The sequence below is a fragment of the Corvus cornix genome, chromosome 8 (genome assembly GCF_000738735.6).
Source record: "Corvus cornix cornix isolate S_Up_H32 chromosome 8, ASM73873v5, whole genome shotgun sequence".
Lineage (NCBI taxonomy): Eukaryota > Metazoa > Chordata > Aves > Passeriformes > Corvidae > Corvus > Corvus cornix.
In genome coordinates, this window is record NC_046338.1 from 4,180,910 (window position 1) to 4,206,945 (window position 26,036).

The 26,036-nt window shown below is 47.4% G+C and overlaps 1 protein-coding gene across 3 annotated transcripts; it reads left to right on the forward strand.

Moving 5' to 3' along the window:
* Positions 1 to 1,677: 1,677 nt before the first annotated feature.
* On the forward strand, positions 1,678 to 24,719 carry FYB2 (FYN binding protein 2). Of its 3 annotated transcripts, none has more exons than XM_019291414.2 (20): positions 1,678 to 1,769; positions 5,516 to 6,248; positions 7,198 to 7,392; positions 8,455 to 8,488; positions 11,020 to 11,108; positions 11,858 to 11,886; positions 13,069 to 13,100; positions 13,939 to 14,023; positions 14,325 to 14,478; positions 16,276 to 16,402; positions 16,513 to 16,556; positions 16,852 to 16,921; positions 18,783 to 18,866; positions 20,098 to 20,126; positions 20,860 to 20,920; positions 21,457 to 21,549; positions 23,317 to 23,401; positions 23,816 to 23,972; positions 24,100 to 24,133; positions 24,576 to 24,719. In XM_019291414.2, exons 1-20 carry the CDS (start codon positions 1,761 to 1,763, stop codon positions 24,583 to 24,585), a joined length of 2,154 nt encoding a protein of 717 aa, XP_019146959.1. In that variant the 5' UTR covers positions 1,678 to 1,760; the 3' UTR covers positions 24,586 to 24,719. The 3 variants fall into 3 exon arrangements, with proteins under 3 accessions (XP_019146959.1, XP_019146960.1, XP_019146961.1); XM_019291415.2 differs by having other exon boundaries at positions 20,863 to 20,920; XM_019291416.2 differs by having other exon boundaries at positions 16,516 to 16,556.
* The last annotated feature ends 1,317 nt before the right edge of the window (positions 24,720 to 26,036 follow it).

Genomic DNA, 26,036 nt, shown 5'->3' on the forward strand with positions numbered 1-26,036 from the left:
AGCACTGGCTTGGGAGACTTCCCTGCCAGCTCCCAGCTCGGCAGGACCCCCCTTTCTTCTCCAAGACCTCCAGGCAGCAGCAGGGCTTTTCATGTGGTGAGGAGCCAGACTCATGCTTTGAGCCAGGTCTCTGACAAATAAGCCTTTTTCTTTTCCTCAGTTTCTCTTCCTGTTATTTTTCAGCTCCCCTCAACTTTGGCTCTAGAAAGCAGGGGGAGTTTAGGCTGTGAGAGCATCAGTCCCACTCCTGAAGGCATTAAGGATGCTTGGGGCAAGGATTTGCTCGATGCCTGTGTGCAGAGGGGGCTAGGACAGAGGGGAATGGCTTCAAACTGAAAGAGAACAGGGTTAGATCAGATATTAGGAAAAAAAATCTTCCCTGTGAGGGTGGTGAGGCCCTGGCACAGGGTGCCCAGAGAAGCCGTGGCTGCCCCATCCCTGGAAGTGCTCAAGGCCAGGTCGGATGGGGCTTGGAGCAACCTGGGACAGTGGAAGGTGTCCCTGCCCACAGCAGGGGGTTGGAATTGGATGACTTTTAACATCTCTTCGTGGTTTCTTTTCCAGGCATCTTATTGGGAATGACCTATAGGAGAGGGGCTGAGTCTGGTTGTATGGGATTAGGGTCAGCTCATGGGTATTGCTCAGGCTGCCCGTGGCTTCCTGCCTGCCCATCAGCAGCCACCTCTGAGTGCCAGCAGCACCCCAGCTCCGTGCAGCAGCTGCCTCTGCTCCAAGGAAAACACCAAGCCCTCCTGAAGAGATAGATGAAATAATAATATTTGATCAGTTATGGAGGGAGAAAGGAAGTCCTGGGGCTCTCATCTCTCTTCTTGCCAAGCTAACCAGCCTTGCTTTTCCTGGGAGACATGCTCTGTAAAAACATGGGCTCAGTGTGTGGACAGATTCTTTCAGTCTGTTCTCCAGGGCAGAAATACCCAGTGATAGGAGAAGTCCTGTTTGCCCTAATTTCACTGGCCTGTCCTTAGGACCCTGAGGCACAGCTCACCATGGAAAGGAGCTGCTTCAGCAGGGAGTATGCGTGAGCTGCAGCAAGGATGCAATGGTTTTGCTGGGCTCTGCTGTCCAGAGATGAAGGAAACACTGTTCCTCTGGGGAAATGTCTGGTTTAAGCACTCCGAGGTCTCTGGCTTCCCTGTGGGGAAGAGCCTGGTGCAGGCTGGGCTGCTGCAGAAGGGTGGGTGTCACCTATGGGGAGACCTAAAAACTGGGGCAAGAATTACTGCTGGACACGGTGGGGCTCCTCATCTCTCCTCGGTTTTGCTGGCCCCAGCTGTGAGAAGGGACCTGAGAACACAGTGGGGGGGTTGGAGCTGGATGATCTTTACAGTCTCTTCTTCCCAAACCACTCTAAGATTCTATAAACTTCCACGGATATGGACATCATATGGACACATGGGTGCTGTGGGGACACCCTTGCTGAGGGCAAGTGCCATTCTTTCGCTCACAAAGCAATCTAATCCTGATCTCTCCCTTTCCCACCCCAAGCCCGCCGCGGTGCTGACATTTGTGGTTCAGGGAACCGTGGGTCAGGTCAAGGGCTGCTGGGCAGGCTCAGCCCTGCCCAGGTGAGGCTCTCCCCGCCCCGGGGGCAGACCCAGCCTCAGCCCAGGTGTGTTCAGGACTCGCTCCGCCTCGCCTGGCGTGGCTGCAGGACGGGCACCGGAGCGGGAGCAGCTGTGGGGGACAGGGCAAGGAACATGCTGGGCTGAACCGCTGGAACCGGCCTGGAGCAGCGAGGGATGGAGCTGGTAACTGCTGGGGCTCTGTCTCCTCTGCACCTGGCCTGGGGGAAGGATTTCTGCTTGGTTTTCTGCTGCCGATTCATAGCTTGGGGCTGTTCTCTCCATGGAGTGCCAGGAGCAGTTCATCCTGGGAGTGAGGTGCGCACTCTCATCACTGCTCCTGCTCTGTGTGGAGACCACACAGATGCTGCTTTGCTGCCCCAAAGCAGGGGCTCCCAGTGCCTGCTTTCTTCTCCTCTCACTCTGACATGAGCTGCAGTTGTGCCTCTTAGTGTAACAAAAACGAGAGTTGGGTTTTACTTATTTATTTGGGTTCTGGCAGAAGCCGGCGGGTTAATGAGTCGATGATATCTGCAGTGCACTCTTGTCAGCCTGCCCGGGGTGCCTGGGCTTGGCTCCAGCAGTCCCACGCCAGGGCAGAGGGCAACACAGATTAAATATTTACCCACCAGAGCTCCCTTGGGAATCGAGATAAAGAATGGAGTAAGCCAGAAAAATTCCAGGAGGGGAACAGGCAGTGCTTCCTCTCAGCTGTCTGGCCTGCCACATCTTGAATGGGGTTTATCTTCCTGTGTTGATTCATTTTAGAGAAGCGACTTCAGGAAACTAATGAGAATTAGTTCAATTTAGTTAGTTAATGGAAAAGAGAAGCTCTGGGGTGACCTTATTGCAGCATTTCAGTACCTGAAGGGGCTACAGGGGAGGTGGAAAGACACGTTTGACAAAGCCATGGAAGGACAGGATAAGACTTCAGACTGAAAGGGGGCAGGGTTAGATCAGATATTAGGAAGAAATTCTTCACTTAGAGGGTGGGGAGGCCCTGGTTGCCCAGAGAAGCTGTGGCTGCCCCATCCCTGGAGGTGTCCAAGGCCAGGTTCATGGGACTCTGAGCAACCTGGTCAGGGGTTGGAATGAGTTGATCTCTAAGGTGCTTTGCAATCCAAGCCATTCTGAGATTCTGTAATTCAGATTCCTTTTCGTTAGTCCAAGGTATCAGCACAAACCTCCTGCTGATGCTCCTTCTGAAAGGCGCCTTTATCATAGGCTTAAGCTGAGCTTTATTCTGCTTCCTAGACTGATCTTGATGTTGAAGAGCATTTTATTTATAGGGAGAAAATATGGAAAGTTTTGCTGCCCCCTGACTCTGTAATGCTTCTGTCCCCTGACTCCTTAATGCTCACAGCTTTCCGGCCAGTGGAAGTTTGTTTCCTTTTTGCTCTCTTCCCCTCTCATCCTTGCGTGGGCTTTTGCCAAATGTTTTATTATTCACAGTCAATTATTTGGCCAGATGTAGCTGTAATACACATTGTGAGCTTTTGGCAGCCCTTTAAATTTATTAGTGTATTCTCCCGGCGTGTCAGCTGGTCTGATTTTCAGGGGACCTGAGCCCTCGCTGGGCTCCTGGGACACTGGGACTCCACGTGTGTCCTGCCTGTGACCTGCCCAGCCCTCTGTTTAGGCTGAGCATCTCCCTGAGCCAGCTGAAGGTGTGTGAGTCGAACAGGAGAGCTGCTTGGATGGGTTTGTGGTTTTGAAACAGTCCCAGCTCTGATGGAAAATTATCCCTGCAGAGGCGGGGAGAACTCGTTGCACTTTGGAGGGTCTGGCTAAGCTCGGCCGTGTGCAAGGAAACAGCATTTGCAGGAGCTTTCTGGGGAGGGATGGATTGCCCAGCTGCGTGTGGGTGTGCAGGAGGTGGCCATGGGATGCGATTTAACCCCATCCACCCCAGCAGTTCCCTGCAGTTGGCTGAGGGCCAGACTTATCCCTCCTTCCCATGAGCATCCCATCAGGCTGCACTTTGGGGGAACGCTGTCCTAGTGAGGGGCGCTGAGAGTGCATCGAGCAAGATAATCTCCCACTTAATTAGGCAAATCAGTTGAAGCTGGCATTTCAAGGCAAGAGGAATAGCCATTTGAGGGAGGGAAAGGGAAGCTTGTATCCATCCCTCTGTAATTAATAGTGCCAAACTCGGGATTGTCGCAGCCCATTTCTGCCACGGCCGTGCCAAGGAGAGGCCTGACCAAAAACCCCCGTGTCTGCCTCGCCTGGGGCACACTGAGACAAGCAGGTACTTTTTCCTTTCTCTTTCCTTTGTCTCTGAGGGTGCTGATGAGGAACTCTTTGCTACAATAAGGAAAATCAGCAAGGGGAGGGAAACAGCGCTGAACTCTTCAACTGCTGCTGCAGCATGTGCAGCAGTGATACACTTAATTGCAGCTCCCTGCAATTGCATTAGGGCACCTCACTGCTTTGTTTCCTGTCCGGCATCGCTGGAGGGATCGGGTGCATGTGGCATTTTTTTTCCTGATTCATCCTCCGTGTGCCTCTGGAAGCTCCCATTCCCGTGGCTCGCCGCTAGATTAGCCTGTCTGGGCAGCTCACACGGCATCAGGCTGCTGACCACTAATATGAAATATAATTGGAGCAATTCAAACCTCTCCCCCAAGGGCTGGTTCTTTACATCATGTACTACCCTGTGAAAGTAATAAAGTCAGTGAAAGGGGTTATTCAAGAGAAATTGTCAGTGTTTAATAAATCGTGCAATTAAATGCAATAAAACCTCAGTATGCTATTCATCTGTTCTGTCTTAACACTTAAGGCTGGGGCTTTTTTCAGAATAACGAAGTTCTGTCCTAGATAATTTTTTCCAATTTCCTCATTAGACAGGTTCTCGTGAAGCCTTGCACTGAACTAAGCTGCCAGAGCAGAGCACCTAATGTAATCATGGCATATAAAAAGTTATAGAGCAGTTCAAGGACTTAAGTAGCTCATAAATTTTTCTTCATACTTTCTCCCTAGTTCAGTTCAGGGCTGAATTTAAGCCACGGCACTGCAGGCAAAAATTGTGGTCCCTTCTCTCCAGCGTGGGATGGTGGGACTCAGGGGAGCGAGGGACTGAAACAAAATGTTCTTTAAGTGCCCTTTTAAGCTGCACTGTCACTGATTAGCTCCCTTTCTTCAAGAACCTGGAGTGTGCTAACTGTGTGGGGGAGGAATTGAGTGTCAGAGCCAGTATCCATCACCTGCATTGGGAGGTGCTCTTGTTGTCTCTGTGTGCTACGTTTGGATTGCGTGTCCTCTGCTTCCTGGGGTGGAATTAAAGGCAAGGGGAGAAGCATCCAAAGAGCCCTGGGGTCCCTGAGCTGAACCAGCACCATGGAGGAAGAGCATTTGGTCCCCAGGGTCATTAGGAATGCACCATCAAGGAGGATATTTAGTGCATCTCTTCCCATGGTGGAGTTTTCTTAAGGAGGGTGGAGATGGACTGGACATCTCTGGAGCAGCACTGGCCTCTCCCCTGTTTGGTGCTTGTGTACTGAAAATAAAGTGCAGCTTTCATAGCCAGCAGGTGCATCAACAGCATTGCAGCACCTCTGCCAGGAAGCTCTAACACTGAATTCAGTGTTTGCCAGATCCCCCCGAGGGAAATTCTCCATCACTGGGTGACAGTGGGGAGAAGGAGGCGCTGGCCTCACTGATTCTGCTTGGTTTCCATGCTTTGCTCCTGCATTTCCCCCATTTTCAGCTCTTTTGTCTTCACCAGAAGTGATTTGTGAGCCTTTGGAGGATCCTTTGAAAGAGCAAATTCTCCTCCACTGCTTTTAAATTTTCACCAGGATCGGCACATCCTTGGTGACCAGGGTTGAGTGTGCAGCCCCTTTCTCTCTGAAAACAGTGTGATTGTTTAAATTGCCCATTGCCACCCCTGTAAGCAGCTGTTCTGTGCTCTGCTCTCTCCCCTCACCCAGGAAGAAGCGACTGATTTCAAAGCCCTCCGAGCGAAATTTCAGAATGGCTCTGACTTGGCCCACAAGCTGGGGCAGCCCCACCAGAAACCTCCCACGGAGATCGCCCCCAAGCCCGGCTCTGCAGGGAACACCCCGTCCAGCCCTCTGCCCCTGACTGAGAGAGAGCTGAAAGTATCAAAACCTGCCCACCCCACCTCCCAACCCTCTGTGCCCACCCAGCACAACCCCTTGGCACGGCCTCAAGCCGGGCTGGGTTACAGGGAGCGGATTGGGCACAGCAAAGAGCACAAGGGCAACCCCTCGGAGAAAGGGCTGAGTTCTCCCAAGAGCAGCTCAGAAAAGCCTCTGCTGTCCTGTGGTGCTGACCAGCAAGGATCAAGCCAAACAGCTCCAGAGGACCCTTGGCTCCCAGATTCTTTCCAGCATGTCTTACAGATCTGGGAAGAGACTTTATCCCGCAATGAGAAAACAAGTCCAAAGCTCCCAACCCAGCGGGCAGCAAACTCAGCTCCTGCTGCATCAGGCAGTGACAGGATGCGACCTTCTGGAAGGTCCCCTGTGCTGGACTGGTGTGCCCAGAGGAAGGATGCTCTGCATGGCAGTGGGATAGCTCTTCCTCAGGGTCCTGGGAGACACAGGAGCTCTGATGGAGCAGGTGCTGAGGGTGTGGTGGCATCTGCATTCTGCCAGTCGGGTTATCGTGCATCAAGAGAGCCAGCTCAGCACCAGACAGGTATGGTAAGGTGTATTCTTAACACGGAATATAGAAATACGTGAGTATATAGGTGCTCTGGAAGTGCAGGATGCAGCAGCTGGAGAGAAAAGCTCCTAAGAGTTGGGACCCTCAAACAAGAGGCCAAACTGGCCCATTGGAATGCTCTGTTCTTTCTCTGGGGGTCCTGGAGATAAGAAATGGGTCTCAAACTGCTGCTCAGCTTGGGTAAGGGGTGGATTCCCCATATCCAACAACTTTTTAAAACTCACTCTAAGTAATTGTCTACATTTTGAGAGTAGGATGAAGACTGAGGACAGGAGACTATCTTAGTTTTGGTGTGCTTTGGTCGTTTGCAATCTCAAGGTAAATGTGACTGCACACAGATGTGAAAGGCTTGACTGGTCTGCAAAGACAGTTTAATTCTAATTAAAATAGCTTAAACCTGAATCCCCCCACTCTGCACCCTCCCAGCTTTGCAAAAGGTCATATTCAAGATCTGAGAATATATTTCTTAGAGAATCTGGTGCTAGGAAACTCAGAGGCTGTGAAGGTCCCCTTGCTGATGTCACACTGGGTGATGGGGCTCTGAAAGCATTAAGTCTGTGTTTACCCTGGAAAGCCACCTTGCCTGGGCTGAGCACTGCAAACAGCCATGGCCCCAAATCCTGGCGGATTAAAGTGTTATCAGCACAGAAAATTGGGCTGGTATTTTATAATCCAGAGGAAGGGAGCTGTCGAGAGCTGAGAGCCCAACATGGTTCATGTGGTACAAATCTGTAAAAATGGACATTTCCATTTGTTCTGCCGTTCTGGTAACGTGGTGAGAGACCCCCTGTGTGATGGGGACGCTGAAATTGGGAGGAGGCAGAGCTGGTTAGAAATGTCAGTGTAACAACTAATGATCCTGCATGGATTTTTGCTTAAATCAGGGCTAATTGCTGCCTGTCCTTGTGCTTCTCTGGAGCAGAACTGGAGCCTCCCTTCTGCCAGCCTGGAGCAGGAAAATGGTCTTACAGCCCTGGAAGCAAGTGGCCAAGAATTAAACCTCTCCCTTCAGCTGAATCCCTGGGTCCTGCCCCTGGGAAGCCTCCAAGACCCCCAAAGTTTGATCTCAGTGCTTTCCAAAGCACCATGCCTTTGGTCCACAGAGGAAATGAAACAAGTAAGAGATACTCAGTCTTTTTTCCCCAGATCTGTTCTGTAGAAAATGAATCAAAATGTGCACTTTATTGACATCTGTGAGGCTGCGATTTCAAGTGCACAGAAAAAAGACGTTGTTACTTGTTTATAGCTTCTTCCTCAAACATTAATAAGAGCCCAGCAGTTCCAGTGGGGCCGATTTTTGCTCTTAATCTGGAAAAGGGGTCTGGTTTTCCAGGCTGGACTCCATCCCATGCTCAGAAACCCGCTTCCCTCCCAACTGCAGCGTGTTGAGAGCAGTTTACAGCTGGCTGTAAAGCAGCAGCAGCTGGCTATGAGCTGAGCTGATCTTTATCACTCCTCTTCAATGGGAAATGCCTTGATTCTGGAGCACACAACTGTGGGAAGGCACAATAAAATTGTTAGAAAATAGTCTGCTAATCCCCCCCACTTCTGTTTTAAATACAACAGAGGACAATGTCATTAAGTGTTCCGGCATCAAGAAATGCAAAAGTTCAGTTTCCCATAATAAAACTCTATTGATGTTGCATAATAGAATATTCTGGACCACTTATTAAGCTGCTAAGTGGTGTTTCTTTATAGATACAGGCTTAATTATAGCCAGATCTTTAGGCACAACTTTTGATGAATTCAAAGGGAGCTGCTTTTCTAAGAAGGGCTCTGCTAAAGTCTCTTTGGCTTTACAGTGCCAGTGCTTATTGGTGTGCCCTGGCTTTGATAAGAACGAGAGGGAAGAAGGGTTTTTCACTGAAACTCTTCTAGCCTAGTTGCCTTTTCTAAATATGTTAATTTGAAGGAGGGAACTAGTTATATTTACATGCCATCATCTCCATGCCCTCCCAGTATTGCTGGGTTATCTGTCTCTAGAAACCTGGGGTTGTTTCCTGGAAACATGAAATAATGACATATTGACAGAGCCACGGCCCCAGTTTCTGCTGGGAATCCTGTGTCACGCCTGCCTTTGTGTGCAGCCAGGAAGGGCTGTCCCTGTCACACCTCCCACGTGCTCTGTGGGAGCCTGGGCTTGCCTTCCAACACTAACCCTCTGTGTGTTTGTGTGCAGCTGCTGGAGAAGAGGATTACCTGACCCCTGAAAGGTGAGCCTGGGGAGAGGCAAGGTGTGGCTCACAGGTGGCAGGAACCTCTCCATCCCATTTCCCATTCAGCCTGGAGGGAACATCCCGCTCCTGGAGGCAGCAACTTGCTCTGGGGGTTGTTCAAGGAAGTGGAAGTGTGCAAGGCCAGGTTGGATGGGGCCCTGAGCAACCTGGTCAAGTGAAAAGTGTCCCTGCTTGTGGGAGAGGGAGGGTTTGGAACTGGATCATCTTTAAGGTTCCCTCCAACCCAACCCACGCTGGGATTCTGTGATTGTGTGGACCTAGATGGGAAGCTCAAAGCTGGTTGGGATGGCCCTCTCCTAATGGAGAAATCTTCATCCCTGTTTCCTCCTGTGAGCTCTTAAAGCCTCATGGAGAGCCATATCCATGTGTCTTTAGGTCTGGTTTAGCTGGTGGGAAGGAGAACACTGGCAGTGCTTTAATTGCACAGTCATCACCCCCCGTGTGGTTTTTGCTTCCTGTTTGCTGTGTACTCAAGGTTTGTGTTTTTAGAAAAGAGATGCTTTTGAGAACTGTTGTTGAAACAAAGCTGTGGCATAACCAGCAGGTGTTGGGGGTTTCTTTGCCAGCAGTAAAGGAGTTTGTACTCTAGCATGATTCTGTGAGCTTGTGTTTGTGCAGCCAACACAACCAGGGCACAGGAGTCACTGCCCTCCCTCACCATCCCAGCCCTTCAGCTGTCTCCACATGCTGAAGTGAGGTTTTTATTGAGTGGTGGTCCAAAATCACTCGAGTTTGTCTGAAAGAGCTCAAAAATCTTGCAGACACAATTCTTTGGTATCCTGGCTTGGCATGAGTGGTTGTGCAGCAGCCTGGGTTTTGTACAACAAGAACAGCAAAAGTGGAGGAAAATACTCATATGCATGTTTTGTTCTACTTGTGTAAAGGGGAAATGGAACAGCTGAACCAAAGCAAAGAGAGGGGAATTCTTAAAATACTTTCTGTGCCCAAACAACTCCTCCAGCTATCGACAGCAAGTTGTTCTTGACATCATGAGGTGCTCCTGACAGTGTGGGCTGGTGTTAACTTTTAACCCGTACTTGTCAGAAGAGAATGGGTCAAAAAATAACCTCCTCCAAGCTGTTCTGCACTACAAGAAGCTGTCCTAGCAATGCAATGCAGCAGGATTAGCTGTCTTGCTCCAACACTTGTGATATGGTCTTTACAGTAGGTCACTTGTTAAATATTAACCCTGTGATAACGGAGAAAATGAGTTAATTAACTCTGGCATAAAAGCAGAATAACAGCAGTTTGGGGATGGAATTCCCCTCCTCGAAGCCTCACCTGGAATGAGGTCTGGTCTCTTAGAGACCTTGACATAGTTTCATGTGCTGACTAATCTTGAGCTCTGATTGCTTGTTTGGGGATAAACACGCTGTGGGACCAGCCAGGCAGTGTCCCCAGTGCTGGGGGGCTGCAGGGGGCTGGCACAGCCTCTGGTATCGGCACAGCCTCCTGCTTGACTTCAGGGTTGTTTCTTTCTCTGATTTCACTGCTGTCAAAGTGCACCTTGAGCTTCTTGTTCCTTTAGTTCTGGTTTGCCCTTAGTCCTTGCTCTGTCGAGGCCGAGTTGTGACAGTGAGGTGATTCCCGGAAAAAGAGACCCTCCCTGGAGTTTTTTACAGACTTCCAGTTAGAAGAAGGAAGTTCCTGCTAGAATTCCTCCTGGTGCTCTTTCTCCACCTTACCCTGTCCCCCCATGTGTGTTACAAGCTGTGTTTTGCACCTTTGCTGCTTCCTGGTACATTCCTAAAATGCCCAAAACTGCTGCTGTGGGCGGAGGGGAACACTCAGGGATTCGCCTGGGTAATTCAGGAATGCTGGGGTTTCCCCCTGTGCATCTCCTCCCAGATGACACTAAAGGGAATTTCTGGAGAAGGAAAGGAAGAAGGAGAATGGGGAAACGGGAACTGGACTGGGGAGCCCAACACTCGAGGCTGCGTGGTGCTGGAGCTGTGGTGCTTTCCCTCCTCTTGTGGCTGGCATGTGCCACTCACGGGGTTGGAATGGAGTGGGTGGCTTGATAAGCCCAGGAGCAGGACCTTTAAACATCCCCTCTGCTATCTCTGCTTTCCCTTTTGTTCCCTTCCACGAGAAGCCACGTGCCAAACAGTGCAGCTGGGAATTGTTATCAAAGTACCTGAGTAGGCCTGAAAAACACCACACTCCGATTTCCTTGGATTTTTTTTTTTTTTGTTCTGTTCCTCCTTGAGGGATTGCTGTAGGCAGGAGACTCTAACCCTGATGTGCTTTGAGCCCTCTAAATGCAGCGTGGCCTCCCAAAGGACCAGCAGTGGGAGAGTGGAGTCAGGGGGAAGGTTCAGCTGAGCCCTGCATCTGCCACAGGTCTCCTCTCCCTCCGAGGAATTCCTGATTTCACTTTGCTTTTTTTGTAGCCTCATTATCAAAGTGCTTGATTTCCTTGTCCTTAAGATGAATTTTTTCTTTTTTTCATACTACTAAAAGGGACAGGAAAAAGAAAATCTTTTCTCTCTTTTTCATCTTCTCAGTGCTCAACTTGAAGAGTGGAATAATTATGAAGAAACCCCGATGTACCTGAATCAGTCTGGGGACACCACAACCTTGTGTGTCATTGAAGGTACTTTGAAAGTCAGGACTATGAGGTGAATTACATGCTAGCTGGGAAAAAAAAACCCTTTAAAACAGGAAATAATACAGCTTCTTCAAGTTGAGAAAAGCAGCTGCACAGTGGTCTGGGATAACAAGCGTGATTCTCTGTCCTATCCTTCTGTGCAGTGTCAGAATTCTGGGGCACAGACAAAAAGACATTTTGGGGGTGAGATGATGCTTATAGTAAAACTGCAGTGGGGAATATCACAAGACATCACCCATGTAGAAGAGAATAAAAAGAAGATAGTGAGGCAAACCTCAGCATCTTCTTGGGAGCAGAAGGACACAGAGCACAAGACTTTTCCACCTCCATCAATATTTTTTCCCAGTATGATTTTCTCTATGAAAGGTGCCACTGCTCTGCTTTTACATTTTCCAGCGTTGCCTCTTTTGGGGAGGTTATTTCTGCCATGTTGCACTGATTTTCTCTCCCACTGGGAAGGGAGCCAAGCAACTCCCTTGGGGGGAACTGCCACAGCCCTCTGGGATTTCATAGATCCCTGAAAACTCTGGCAGTCAGGCTTGGTGCTGCAGCTCCCTGCATGTAAACCAATGTTCAAATAGCAAAGGGAGGGACCTGCAGGACATGGTGAATGTCCATGGTGAATGTGTGCCTGGATGCTGAGCATCCCAGCTGAAACTGAGTTTTGCAACTAAAAATGTAGTGACTTTAACATGGACTAAAAATTAATATCTGTTCATAAATATCTTTCCTAGTACCTAAGGCAGAGCCTCAAAAACACAAGGTGAGTGTCTTGAAAACTTTTAATATCTGTATTTCTTACCTTCCAAGAATTTCTCTGTGTGTTCTCTGTGAAGACTCTCAAAAAATAAATAAGAAATTGCAGAGGGGACACAAAGACTAATGAGATTCCCAAACACACCAGTGGGAAGAGTCAGTTCCCTTGACTTCCACTGCAGAAATGTAAGGAAGTGATAACACCAGCTGGATGTTGGTAGTAGACCAAGTAGATGTTAGGCACAAATATCAAGAATGTGAATTTTTGAAAGACAAATCCAATTAAATGTTCTGGAAATTCCTGGCAAGGGTGAGCTGGTGCTGGTAATCCCTTTGTGAAGATGTCATAGGAAAATTGAGCCAGGCTGCTTGGCATGGCAGCACCCTTGAAGTCCTGGCTCATAAGGGAGAACAAGTTTGGTGGGCACAACTGGAGGGGTTTTCATCCCCTGGTGCAGGGATATCTCTGCTGCAGATCACTCTTTTTGCTTCCCCCTGGCTGCAGAGGTGGCAGTTCCCCTCGGCAGTGTGGATATCCTGCAGGGAAGGCAGGATCCTGCATGGCACGGGGCAGGAATTGCTGAAGCTGGTCCTAGAGAAGCCCTGCTTGGCTGAGCTCAGGGGGCAGCTGGGCTGAGAGCACACATCACCTCGTGCCAGGAGATGTCCAGGTCCTGGCTATCAGTTCTGGCCCTGCTGAAACAGGGGAAACTACTCTTTGTAAAATGTCAAACTCTACTTTCAAGTCCTGGCTTGCAAAGCCATCAAACTGCCTGGGAAATAGCACAGCTTTCCAAACATAATTGTCTGTGTGTGATTTGCAGAGAGGTTCTCTGGCTTGGACAGAGTCTCATTTTATGGTAGGCTGGGAAATCTTTATTTAAATTAAAAAAACTTCCACCTCCTCTGCGATCTCTCCAGTCTGAAATAGCTTCCTTGCTGACCAGTAGCTTCATTGGTCCAACCCTAGCACTGTTTCATTATCCCCATGTAGTTTGTCAATATGTGTATGCCCTGTCCTGCAACGTAGATGAAATATCCTTGCCTGATGACTATTCCAAACACAAAATACTTCTGGGCTTTCTAAAGGAATATTTCTTTAAATGCTGGTTGACAGTTGAGGCCTTGTATGAAAGCTTGACTGCTGAGAAAACACAGTGGCTGAAGGCTTTCCTCTTCTTTATTCTAGAAACAGAAGATTTTCCCCTTTGCCAAATCCAGGTAATTTCCTTTCCTCTCTCTCAAACTTCTTCTCGCCCCACAACTGACTCAGGTTAGGAATTGAATATTGCAACACTCAGTAAATAGAAAGAAATATATTTCATATATTTCATGACCAAGACAGCGTAGATGGTGCTTTTCTATGCCAGCACTCATGGTTGCTAAGATGGTTTTCATTCTAAAGCATATCTGGAGGGGAGATTGTAAAAAAATTACACTGTCTGTTCCTACTGAAACCGGAACTCTTCCAGTGTAAGCAGGGAGAGTTATTTATGAGCCTCTCAAGCTGGGGCACCTGGTTCTAGATCCAAGGCAAGGCAAAGTCCACACTGAATTTCACCCTACAAATGTCACACTCCAAGCTCCTTGTGGTGTTTATTCATGGTCACTGTCTGAAGGCTGGGGTTTTTTGATGGGGACTGAAGAGTTACGTGATAAAATGGGGTAATTTTCGTGGGAAATGTGATGATGGAACAAAAGTTATCAAGTCCTGCACCCTGTTGCTGTATCTTCTTCCCTAAATCTTGATACAGTGTGGTGAGAGGCACACCATGTGATCCAGGTGCCACTACAAATGGATCTAATTTGTCCATTCCTGCTATGAGGAAGCAATCATATTAGTTTATCTCTCTTCCAAGAATGATTTGTATTATCCCCGAGTGACCACTGGCCTTTAGATTTGGATTTGCCCTTACTTTACTGGTGGTCACTTGGGCATCTCCCTCATCAGAGGGAGAATGAGCTGCCTCCTTGGGCACTGTCATATGGCAGTGTGTTTTTCTGTGGCTTTGCTGAAGTGTCTGCCTGCTGAGATCTCTCTCATTTCTGAACATTTCAGTCCAGAAAGAGCTATAATAGAGGATGAAAAAGAGGGAAAGCCAAGTCATGGAAGAACGAAACTGGAAGTGAACAAAATTTTCCAGGTATTGTATCCTTGAGATTAATTTTAATAATTATTATGGGATGTCTCTTCTCCTTCTGTCCTCCCTCTCTTTGGGAAACAGTTGAAGCTTGAGCCCTTAATCCCAGGGGGTTTTCTGCCTTCTCTTTTGCCTGTTCATCACTCAACTGCTTCAGCCTAAGAAGCTGATGGAGAAGGGTGTGAAACTCTTTTAAGTCCACAGATAACCTATATTCTTATGGATACATAGATGTATAATAGAATTATATATTAGGAAGCCATTTCTAAGGACTGCGTTGACCAAACCAAACGCTTGATCCCAGACAGGTGGAAATGAATACATGTCTCCCACCAGCCAAGCCAAAGGAGATGGCAGAGGTGGGCTGAAGGTTCTGCAAGGGAAGCAGGATGTGACCAGTCCCCAAACTGCAACGTATCCAACCCCACCAGGGCTGGCAAAAGACAGAGCAGAGCTCTGTGAGTATCTCGTTGCGCCGCTGAGTGTTTCCTCCATCCCCAACCCCATCTGCTGCCCAAATATCTCTTCCATATGGGGAAAAAACATTAAATTTGGATGCAACTCTTGAACCAATTTAGTTAAAGCAGGGCAAAAGGTTGCATGAGCATTTGTATTCTGGTCTGAATCATTTATTTTGGCTGTGCAAATAGCTTCCTAAGTTGGTTAACCATCTGCGTAACTCCGGCCGAGGTGTTTGTTTTTCTAGCAGATTGCCCTTATCCGTGAGAGCTGAAATCCATCTCCTCTGCTCCTTATAATTTATGGAGTCTCAGGAAAGGGGTTGGGGCAGAGCACACGTGAACAGGATGAGAGCCTGAAGTCTCCCTGTCCCTCAGTGAGATGGGTGATGGCTCCTTGCTCCATCTCCTTGTGGTGCCAGGCTGGCTTTGGGCTCCTTCTGCCAGGATACTCTGAGACAGTGACCAGAGCTGCTGATAGGCACCTCAGCTGCACAATTAAACCAAATTACATTCCCTCTGTAAGCACAGTTTTGCAGCTTAAGCTATAAATGTTCATGGGTCCTATTCTGCAGAGGCTCTGCAAGCCTCTGGTGTGATATGGCAGCATGTCAAAGATGAGAGAGAGAAAAGTACCTCTGTTATGGGCTCTGTGGACACACCAGGAGTGTGAAGGAGAAAGTGTAAATTGACTGTGACCATGGTTATTTTTATTGGTGTGGTTCTCAGGTATTATTTTTTTTTATTAATATTTTAAATCACCTCATAATAATTTTCTGGTTTGGTTGGTGTCTGTTTCTGTAAAAAATCCTGCTGGTTTGCTTGGCCTTTGAACAGCTGGAGGTAATTTCTGTTGGGACTTTTTTTTTCAAAGTGCTCCTGGTGACCCTCCTGCTTAAACAGAGAGGCTGATTTGGAGAATTGTTGGGTCCCACCCCTGCCTGCTTTTCTTCTTGGTGGAATTTGAATGTTTTGCAGAAATTTCGGTCTTTAGCTGGACCAGACTGAGATGGCACCTATGTCCAGCAAGACCTACTGCAGGAATCAGAATGGTTTGGGTTTTGGAGGGACCTAAAAGATCCTCTCATTCCACCCCTTGCCATGGGCAGGGACACCTTCCACGATTCCAGGTTGCTCCAAGCCCTGTCCAGCCTGGCCTTGGACTCTTCCCATGTTTACTTACCAACACTATCTGCTTTTATTTGTGTGGCTGCATTTCTGTGTTGCTCCAACTCTCTTTAATCAGTTTTAAAGTTTTAACATTGCCACTTAAGAGTTCTCCAGTAATAATCTTTTTCTAACCCAACTCCCCGGCTTGATTCCAGCCCTCAGTGAAATCCAACTTTGGGATACTCATCCTCCTTGGGTCCTTTCCAAGATGTTGATTTACAGGTGTATTCCAAAGGTCTGGTTCATTATTTGGATCTTAACATTTCCACCAACCATGCCAAGCTTTCCCTCCAATCACTTCTCTGGAGATCCAAGAATAACCTCTTGGATGTTTTTAGGTGAGGAAGGTTTGGGTCAGAGCTGCCAAAATTGAGAATATCGATGGACATTTTAATTTTTTTAAACCTAAAATATTTCTATGACTTTTAAAATTTTTAAAGCTAAAAGCTTTGAAAATTGTTCACTTTTGTTTCTTGAAGTGTCTCAGAGGAGAGAATTTACTGGACTCCTGGAATGGAAAATATATCTGCAGGCTCTTATTTGTTGTGTTACCCTTAACAGGTGTCCTTGCCCTGAGGGAAGTTCCTCAGGAAAGCTCCAAAAGCAAAGATCCTTTCTCATTTCCAGGGCACAGCGAGGGTGTTGGTGCTCCAAAGCCAGGGGTGGAAGGAACAGCCTTGGACCAAAACCCTTGGCAGTCTCTGCAGGCACCAGAGGACATCTATGATGACGTTGAGGAGTTGCAGGACAGACTGTGAGTGTGGGCCTGGGCTCTTGCAGTGCCTGTGACTATGAAATGTCATTTAAAATGTCATTTAAAATGTTTGCTGCAGCAAACCCCCATGTCACACTTGTGTCTTCCAGCAGCCACGGCTCAGATGCCTCAAGTTCCTTCACTTCAGACAGCAGTAAGTGGGGAAGCTCAAACAGGAGCTGCTTTTAATTTGGGCTGGTCCCTGGGAGATGCTGGGAATGGTTTCATTTCGCTGTCAGCATCTACAGTGTCTCCTTCTGGGCGGGTTGCTCTGAATTCCCATTAAAACCAGTGGGGAGTAGTATACATGTCTAGCATGGAACTCATCTGAGCAGCCCTGAAGCCTCTGTGAGAGTAAAATGTAAAAGGTCTGGGTGCAATTTGTCCAGCAAACCTCACCTTATTGCTACTGAATGGGGCTTGTCTTAATGGCATGCCTTGGTTTTAAGTTTCAGGAAACAGCTACGAGGAAACATATGAAGATGTTGAGATTGGGGGTGATAATCCAGCAAAACCAGGGTAAGCTGCAATTTCTTAGCCTGTATTTTGAAATTCTGGCCATGCAGCCTTGATCTCACATGCCAGGTACTGGCTGGAAGCCTTTTTTCTTCCTGACTCAACTGCAGAGAAGTTGTTGCATGGGTGGGTTTCTTCCCTTCCTCCTCCCTCTTTCCCTTCTGGCTGACACTTAGGGAGAAAAAAGTCACTACCAAAATTAAATCCTGAAGCAGTGAGGGGGATCTTTTTTCCTGTAACACCTTCCATCCTCTGGAAGTACTGCCCTTCCAGACCTCTCCCTGCATCAAACACACAGGACAGTCTCACTTGCCTTCTCTTGATTAAAAGTCTTGCTCGGCTGTAGCTGAGAATTGGCACCTTTTTTGAGTCTGCCAAAAGATGTGATGCTCAAGGGACAAATTGTCCCCATAAAACAGGACAAAGTGCTCACATTTGAGATCACAGAAGGCTGGAAAAGAACCTGATGTGCTGTAACTAACTTGCAACCTGCTCTTTTTTATATAGCCTCTCAAGATGTTTGCTTCCACGGGGTGTGTTATAAAACCAATGAGTTTTGCAGCCTCGGGTTTATATGTTGCCTGAGCTTCCCAAATGGATTAAGAGGTGAAACGTGAAGTTTAGTTGGGTTTTGTGTGGTTCCCTACCCTCATGCAGTAAAAAGTTGCCTTTGGAAGGAACAGAGACAGCCCTTGGGGAAGGCATATGTGGCACACAATAGCTTGGAGAGCATCTGGTGGCTCTCTCCTGAGGAGCAGTGTGGGAGGGATAACAAGGTGTTGCTGTACATCTGCTTTTCCCTTACGGATGGGGGGCTTGCACTGGCCTGCATCTGGATCCCAGTCCAGCGTCCATGTGGATGTAGAGCCTGTGTGTGTCAGAGAGGGAGGAAAAAGGGGAAAGCTGAAAGCCTGGAGGTGACAGGATGGTTATTAAAAGAAGGAAGTGTCACTTCTCTGCAATTTGTCCGTGGGAGTTGTGTGGTGGGGGTGCACCATCTTCTCCAACCCCGAGGGAGGCGTGTTCCCAGATGGATCATGCACATCCCCACCCCCTGGGAAGCACATCCGTGCCTCTTCTTTGCCCCTCTGCACACGGGTGCAGAGCAGTGGCAGAAATTAAACTCTCCTGCTGATTCACAGAGGAGCAGTGCATCTTGCTGGGGCTGCAGAGGAATTTGAAGACCATTTGGGACCAAATTTACAGGTTTCAGAGGTCAGGGTCTTAATCCCCAAACCAGCCTTCCTGTGATCCTTCTATTGATCCCACGTGCAGGATTAAGTGTGCTGATACACATAAAGGGTTTTTAATAGTCCTTGTGCAGGGGTAACAACCCCCAGGGGAGGATCTGGGTTGCTTGCAGATACTTTACTAGAAAATTGCTGTGTAGATTTGCATCCCTTCTCAAACTTCAGGAGGAAGTGTGTGCCATGGACCATGCTCCTCAAGGACACACACAACAGAAGTGTGTGATGGAGGGTGGCTCAGAAGGTGCCCCTGATAGCTCCTTTAATGGTCGCTGCAACGCTTCTGGGTAATGCTGCCCTTTCCTCAAGGGTTTTCACTCCAAATAAACTTGGATCACCCTCTAGTTGTTGGGTCAGAGGAGAACAAGTTCAATTAACACAGAAAAGTTTGAAGCTAAGCAAGGATTTGATCTTGGACTTAATAATTAAGCACCTTTTGCTGTGCTGGTGCTTATCCCAGTGAGTCTATCATCCATATGATGCTGTTAAGGCTTAAATTCCTCTTCTGAGCTGAGGTCCAGGGTCTGCTGACCTTCCTTTCCCTGCCTCAGGATCTCTGGGGCTGCTTCTGCACCTTGTGTCTCTTTTAATTTAAAACCTGTTTCTCTTTTGGACAGAACAGAAAAACAGAAGAGATTTGGAAACCTGTTTAAGATAGAAAAGTTGAAGCTGAACAATTTCAGGCTCAAGGACAACCTAAGGTAAGAAAATGTTGATGGTCTCACCCCTTCCCCCTTCAAGCCTGAGGACTCTTTCTGGCAGTAATTAGAGAGCAGGAGGTTCTAGGAGTAAGGAATACAGCTTTTTTGGGAAAACTTAGGCCAAAAGTACTTCTATCAACTCACTAGGAGCTGCTATGGCATGTGTGGCCAATGGTCCATCTGTGCAGCTTCTCCAGAACCTCTGGCATCAGGAATCTACAGGAGCTGGTCCTACAGCAGTTTCCAGGTTTCCATAGATTTTCTGCTGCCTCTGGTACCTTTCTGATGCCTCAGCATGACACGAGGTGCACAAGGGAATGTAGGAATGTGATACATGCTGCCTTGACCTGTGAGCCAGGATTAGGGTTGGCCTTGCTGATGTGGCACTTGAGGGTTGAGGGGTTTTATTCCAAGTCCCATTCAGAGCCAAGCTGGCAACAGCATCTGCTGAAGAAGTTTGCCAGTGAGTCTTTAGTCTAACAGGGTAGAGGATATTGTATAACTTCCTACAGTGCCTTTTTGGGTACTTTCATATTCAAAACCCTGGATAAGTTTCCAGGGAAATTGCCTTTTCCTCAACTGCTGCCTGCAGAACCCCTCCTCCACTGCTGCCAGTGAGTGCCTCACACTGTGCACAGTGCCTGAACTCCAGGAAAACGCTGCCTTTTCTTATTTCTTTGGAAAATCCAGGTTAAATATTTCCTCTTTTATGTTAGGGAGGTTTGTTTTCCTTACAAACCTCTTCACAAGAGATGCTCTGCTGTGTCAGTGGCTCCTTTAGATAGAAATGTCACTATAGGGAGCCACCCACCAGGTTTTGTGCCATTCCCCTGTCTCAAAGAACCCTTAAAGCTCCTGAAATCATCTTAGACATTGTCACATTTGAATTCCTGGCCAGCCCCTGGCACTGCAGATTTACAGGAGGGGATTACTACTGACTACAATTGCCAACTGTCCAGCAACACTCTTGCTGTTGGGAAGGGCAGCAGGAGTTTGGGCTGTTCTTTGGATTCAATGTAGATATTTTCTGCTTGATGAACACATGGCTGTTGCTTCTATCAGGATGGAAATGCCTATTTAGCAAGGGATGTCATTTTGGCACATGCTGTTGGTACCATGGAGCCCATGCACCTCGACCTGTCTTCATCACTGGCAACCTGTTGGGGCTCGTGGCTTTTTGGGTAATGCTGATGTGCAGATCTGTTTCTAAAAGCCTTTTTTCTATCCACAGATTGGTTTCCATTTCAGCACCAAATTTAGGTAAGCACATACCTGTACCTGACTCCGGGGGATTTGTGTGTGTTTGAAAGGGCAAATATTTTGTACAGTCAGCTTGGTGCATCCTGCCTTTCCAAAAATCATGTAATGTGGCAGCAGTAGCTTTGAAGACTTGATAGAAATTTGTGCTTCACTCAAGCATGAGGGTTTCGCTCATTTTTGGGTGGTTTTTCTTTAAAGAAGAGCATTCCTCCAGCAGATCTGGATATATTCAGGAAGGTAATGTGCAAAGCAGTCCGTGCTGAACCACTGCTCCCAGGCTGGACGTGGTGTGTGAGCCCGTGGCCCTCTGGCAGCTCTCTGTAAAATCTTTATTCCTGCCTGCTGGAGGGTCGAGTTCATCCTTTACATAAATGGGGTGGATACAACCTCAACCTTCAGTGAACATGCCCATGTCCTTGGGATAGGAGCCCTGCCTGGGCTGGTTGCAGTGCAAAGCTGGGGCTTTGCTGCTGCTCCTGCTCCATCTGTGGAGCTGGGTGGCCAAACCCACCCAGAAAACTGCCCATACACCCAACTAACCAGCCCGAGCATCATTCCTTGTGCTGGACCTTTGCTGGGTGTTGGGAGTCCTGAGTCTCCTTTTGCATTTCTTTGTCCCCCTTGGGTCAAGTGATGAGAGCAGCCCAAATTTTCCTCTGCAATACATTATTTGGAGTACCAGGCTCAAAATGACATCTCCTAATGATTTTCTTTCCTGCATTTTGATTGACAGCAGCTGTCTCCCAGGAGGACAACGTGTACGACGATGTCGATGTGGGGCAGAGAGAGACCAGGTGAGGAGGGTGCCCTGTCCTGGGGTTGTCCTCAGCCCAAGGAGATTTTCCTCTTGGCACAAACCTATGCCTGGTACTGTAACCCACTGAGGGTCATGAGCTGGTTGGGATTCAGTCCTCTGGAGACAATCCAGCTGCCCTCCCTGTGTGTGTTTAATTTGGCAGGATGTTTCCTTGCTGTTACCCATTTAGTGCCAGAGACGTGAAAAGGAGGGAGCGGCTCCCTGAAACACATGAGAAATCAGATCTTTTTCCTAAGGAAGGAAAACTCAGGCTCCCAGACCCGATTATCAGCCTTGTCCTGGCAGGCTCCTTGTCAGAAAAATTACTTTTAATAGGAACAGCATGTCCTGGTGCCTTGCTGCCAGATGATTGCGGTGGCTGCGCGTGCTGGTGTAAATCACAGCAAGTGTTTGATTTCAGTGCAGGGTGTGGGGGAGACGGAGAAACAGCCCGGCTCTGTAGGTACATGGGTCTGGGGAGGGGACATGATCTGCTGGGAAAAACCTGAATTCCTGTGTGTCTGTTCCTCTCAGAGGGAAGGATGAGAAGTACAAAGTCCGGATGCCAAAACTTCGGATGGTGAGAGAGTACAAGGACAAAAGGAAAAGCATCGACGATGTGGAAAGGTCTTGATTTCCATTCTGTGTTCCCGTTCTGTCTCACTTTGTGCACGTCTCCTGAGTAGTTTCAGGAGTGGGATGTCCCTGATTGCACAGACATTTTGTGTTGGCTGCTAGTCCAGGGTCCTTTTCCTTTGAAGCCAGATTTCAGGAATCTTTGCAGAAAATATCTCAAGGGTGAAACAAACTCTTGGATCTGAACTGAGCACAAGGGGGGGATACCCAGAGGTCTTATCCTGAAGTCTTGTCATGACTTTCCACTGAGCTGAGACAAAAAACTGTTACTTGCTGTATATTTGGCTCCTTTTTTGCTATTTTAGTAGGTTTAGATTAGATTTTAGGAAGGAATTCCTCCCTGTGAGGGTGGGGAGGCCCTGGCACAGCCTGCTCTAGAGAAGTTGTGGCTGCCTCATCCCTGGAAGTGTCCAAGGCCAGGCTGGGCAGGGCTTGGAGCAACCTGTGCTAGTGGAAGGTGTCCCTGCCCATGGCAGGGGGTGAAACCATTATATGATTCTAAGATTTTATGATTTTGGCAAGAGCCTTGTATTTAAAAGTCTTGATTATTTGGGCTAAAGTCTTGATTATATTGGACTCTTGGTGTGCCATTTGTGCATAAAAGGAAAATTTTTTTTGTTTGTTCGGGGCTTTTTTGTTTGGTTGGTTTTTTGGGGCTTGTTGTTGTTTGGGGGTTTTTGTTTTGTTTTTGGTTTTTTTTGTTACTGGTGCTGCAAAGATTCGCCATGAAGTGGGGGATTTCCTTTCCCTTTCAGATCACAAAAATGTGCATCACAACAACCTTTTTCATGACCCAATACCTTCAAACAAATACAAAACAGAGACCCATTTTTCAGGTTCTCACCACAGAGTTCCTGCATGGGGTTGCTCAAACACCACTGGTTGTGCTGTGCAAAGTCACAGGTATAACTTCACAGACATCAGGGAGTCCAGACAATTCCATCCCTTCCTCGGAGATCACAGGTCCTGCAGGCTGAGACTGCCGAGGAGGAATCTCTTCACACCTTAAGAGTCCCTAATTTCAGCTCTTGTTTCGCCTCCTCTTTAATTTTAAGTGCATCAAAATGAGCCAAGGATGAATAATTTATTACAAATGGGTGGGGGTTTTTGGCTTGGTGTTTGTTTCCTGTCTTGGTTTTAAAATGAGTGCTAACAGCTGTAATTTCATGTACCAGAAAGAGTGGCATCCCCATATGCAGGGAATGCCCCATTCCCTTTAAGTGGGTTATAAGAACTTGTTTTCCACTTTACAGTGCCATATAAATGTCTGCTTGGGGGACTTTCTCCTCCATGTGCTAAAAAACCCAAAGAAAATCTGGAGAGCTGCGTCCAACCCCAGTTCCATAAGTGACTCAGGATGAGAGTTATCTGGGGACCCTTTATTTCTGAACATAAATAAAACCAGAAGGAGACAGGCTGCTGGGGGAAAAGCGAATTGTTGACTTCCATAAAAACGGGGCTGATTTGAAACACTCAATAGAGAGTTTATTTGTTCCCACGCTGCTTACAGACCGAAAAAACCCCAAAAATTATCCCAAATGGAGATACAAAATGGCTCAAGTTGTGCCTCACTAAGAAATTCGAGTTGTCTATTCACCCTTTTTTGAGAAATAGGGATGTGAACAGTTTGCTTTCCTCTTCCAAGGGTTCCTTGCAGACGAGGCTGGAATTAGACTTTGGGTTGCAACTCCAGGTGTGCCAGGGGTTATTTACATGGAGCTCAGAAGTGTGTGTGTGTGTGTTTATCTCTTCTTGCAGAAATATCTTCAAATTCAAGAAGAGCAGTGAAGAAAAGAGCAAGAAGATGGAAAAAGAAGAGAAGTTATTTAGAGAGACATTTATGGTGCGTGTCCTTCTAGCTGTGTCAGGGGAGGAAAGCAGCTCTGTGGCTTGTTCAAAAGACACATGCTGCAATGTTGTTGGTCCTCAGTAATGCTGGGAAAGTTGTCCCACCGACCTGTTGCCTTCTCCCCTAATCTGGGATTTCCAGAGGAGAAAAGCAGCTCCATGGTTTGCTTAAAAGACAGCTGGTGGAACCTTCTTGGTCCTCAGCTCTGCTGGGAAAGTTGTCCCCTGACCTGCTGCCTTCTCCCCTAATTTGGGATCTTCATCAGAGACGTTGCAGGGGCTTTTCCTCCCTCCTTCTCCCCAAAGCCTCACAACCCATCCTGCAACCTCTCCCTTCCTCCCTCCCCACTGCCCTTACAGAGATTGCCCACAAATAGAGAGCAATTGCTGGTTCCTTCCTGTCCTGCAGTACCATAAGGAGATCCGTGTCCTCGCCACGGCCACTGCCGCGTGCTCGGTGCCCAGCCAGAGGCGCGCTGACCTCCCGCTCACAGCTGGGGAACAGCTGGACGTGATCGATGCCGTGCAGGGCCACGCCGTGATCTGCCGCAACTCCCAGGGCAGATGTGAGTCTGCAGCCCAGCTTTGGGGGGCAAATCGGCTCCCAAAGCACAGCATGTCCTTCGTGCTCAGCCGCTCTGGCTGCATTTGCTCAGTTTTAACTAATTCCCTTCCTTTTTCCTCTTGCCTCAGATGGGTATGTTCTAGTGGAGCACTTGAACTTCAGGTAAACTCTGATTTTTTTATTTATTATGATGCACATTTTCCTCTCTTTCCTGTGTGGGGATAGCAGGAGAAACCTACTTAAAACTTCTGAAGGCAGGGGGAGTTAATGTCAACAGCCACTATTAAATATTAAATATTAAATAAGTATTTCCAGTCTTGCTCTGCTGCTGTACAAGTTTCCAGTCCAACTGCAGCTAAAAAAAGCCCCATCCAGTCATGACTTGTATAAATTGGAGATTCCTGACTTGCCTTCAGATATGCCATATTAATTCACATCTGCTGCAAACATGGGCCACTCAGTGTGCCTTGCTTTGCCAAAACACACCCTGAAATTCCCTGCTGCAGCGTTTCCTTGCATGCTCATGCATAATTCACACAAATGAGCCTCCTCTTACCCAGGTGGCCCTTGCTGGAAAAATTTCTTTTTTTTTTCTTTGAGACAGACAGTACTAACTGCCCTGAGAGCTGCTCTCCCCTGGAGCATCCCTGAAGGTCTCTTTTTGTGCTTCCTGCATCCATGACAGCCCACATTGGTCAGCTGTGGAGTGGTGATGGGAATGTAAATAAAGCTGGGGTTTTTTACACCATTTAATGTGCAAGAGATGTTTCCTTCTCCTTTTTTCCCCCTGCTATTTAGAGCATGTCTTCAGTGATTATTAGTTATTTTCAGTATTTCTCACTTTTTGGAGTACCCTGTTGGTCAGCTCTGAAATAGCCATTACATTTCTGCATTTGCATAAGAAAAAAAAAAATAGTGCAGTTCAGTTGCTCCATCTCATTGTTGTCAGAATTGCAAGTTTCCCCAAAAGATTTTCTCTTGAAAAAGCAAACCATATAAATTTGAACTGGTTTTGGTCTTAAAAGTGTTGGGAGAAGTACTACGTATCACCACTCTTGCTGTGTTAAATATATAAAACAGTGGAAAAGTTGACTCATTTCTCTGAAAAAAAAAAAAGGGGGGAGAAAAAAGAGTAAATAAAGCACTCAGTCAAAATTTGCTTTATTTTTGTAAGCTAACTTAGGCATCCCACATATGTAAAGGCCGACTCCTGGCTCCCAGGGGCTCGCAGCTACAGGGAGTTACCCAACAGTTGCCCCTGTGTTCAGGCTGTTCCATCTCCACTGTGGGCCTGGAGGATGATTACTTCTTTTAAGAAAAATGCTCCTAAATGTAGGAAGAGAAACATAAATTGCTAATGGCTTCTCCTCTGTGTATTCTGTAGATACCTTTTCAAAAGCAAAAAAAATGGGGATAAAGTTTTTACATGGCTTTGAAAGAAAAAAACCCCTTAAAATCTGACTGTAGTGTACAGCTTTTACCCCTGCCTGGCACATTTTAAGAGCCCATATCAGTTTTCTCATAAATATCCTAAAAATGTAAGATGTTTTAATTAGAAATTATTAAATGTTCCACGCTTAAGAAAAATAAAAGTGCTGTTTGCCACAGGGCCATTTCAAAGCATAGGAGACATCAGTAAAAAAACCAGAGCAAATATTTAACATTTACTTTTAAGTCTATACAGGCATTCTTATTTATTTTACCATGTGGTCACTATTAAGTGCATTGGCCTGCATCCATCCTTGCAGCAAAAAAAAAAAAAAAATAAAGCACTCCCCTGTAAGCATGCGCAGCTTTGCAGCCCTGCCAGCCCAAATATTTGGATTTTTCTGGTGGGGATGGAGAGTTTGGGGAGCTGGAGTGCGTGTTTGGCTTTGGCACAGGCTGGGATGTGCTCTGTGCCCTTCACCTCCATCCCTTTGCAGGGAATCGGCCCCAGGGAAGTGCTGGAGATGGTTTCTCCACGTTTGTTTTTTCCATGGTGATGTTTAGGATTAATACCTTGAAGAAAACACCCCCTTCCTCCACTCCTTCCTCATCCTCTTCCCCGGCCAGCGCTCGTTCA

What these genes read in the sequence shown, in the direction of transcription:
- FYB2 (XM_019291414.2), top strand. An exon ending in AAGTGAACAAAATTTTCCAG is followed by an intron (nt 14,024 to 14,324) that starts GTATTGTATCCT and finishes GCTTGATCCCAG; the next exon opens with ACAGGTGGAAATGAATACAT. An exon ending in GTGGGGCAGAGAGAGACCAG is followed by an intron (nt 20,921 to 21,456) that starts GTGAGGAGGGTG and finishes TGTTCCTCTCAG; the next exon opens with AGGGAAGGATGAGAAGTACA.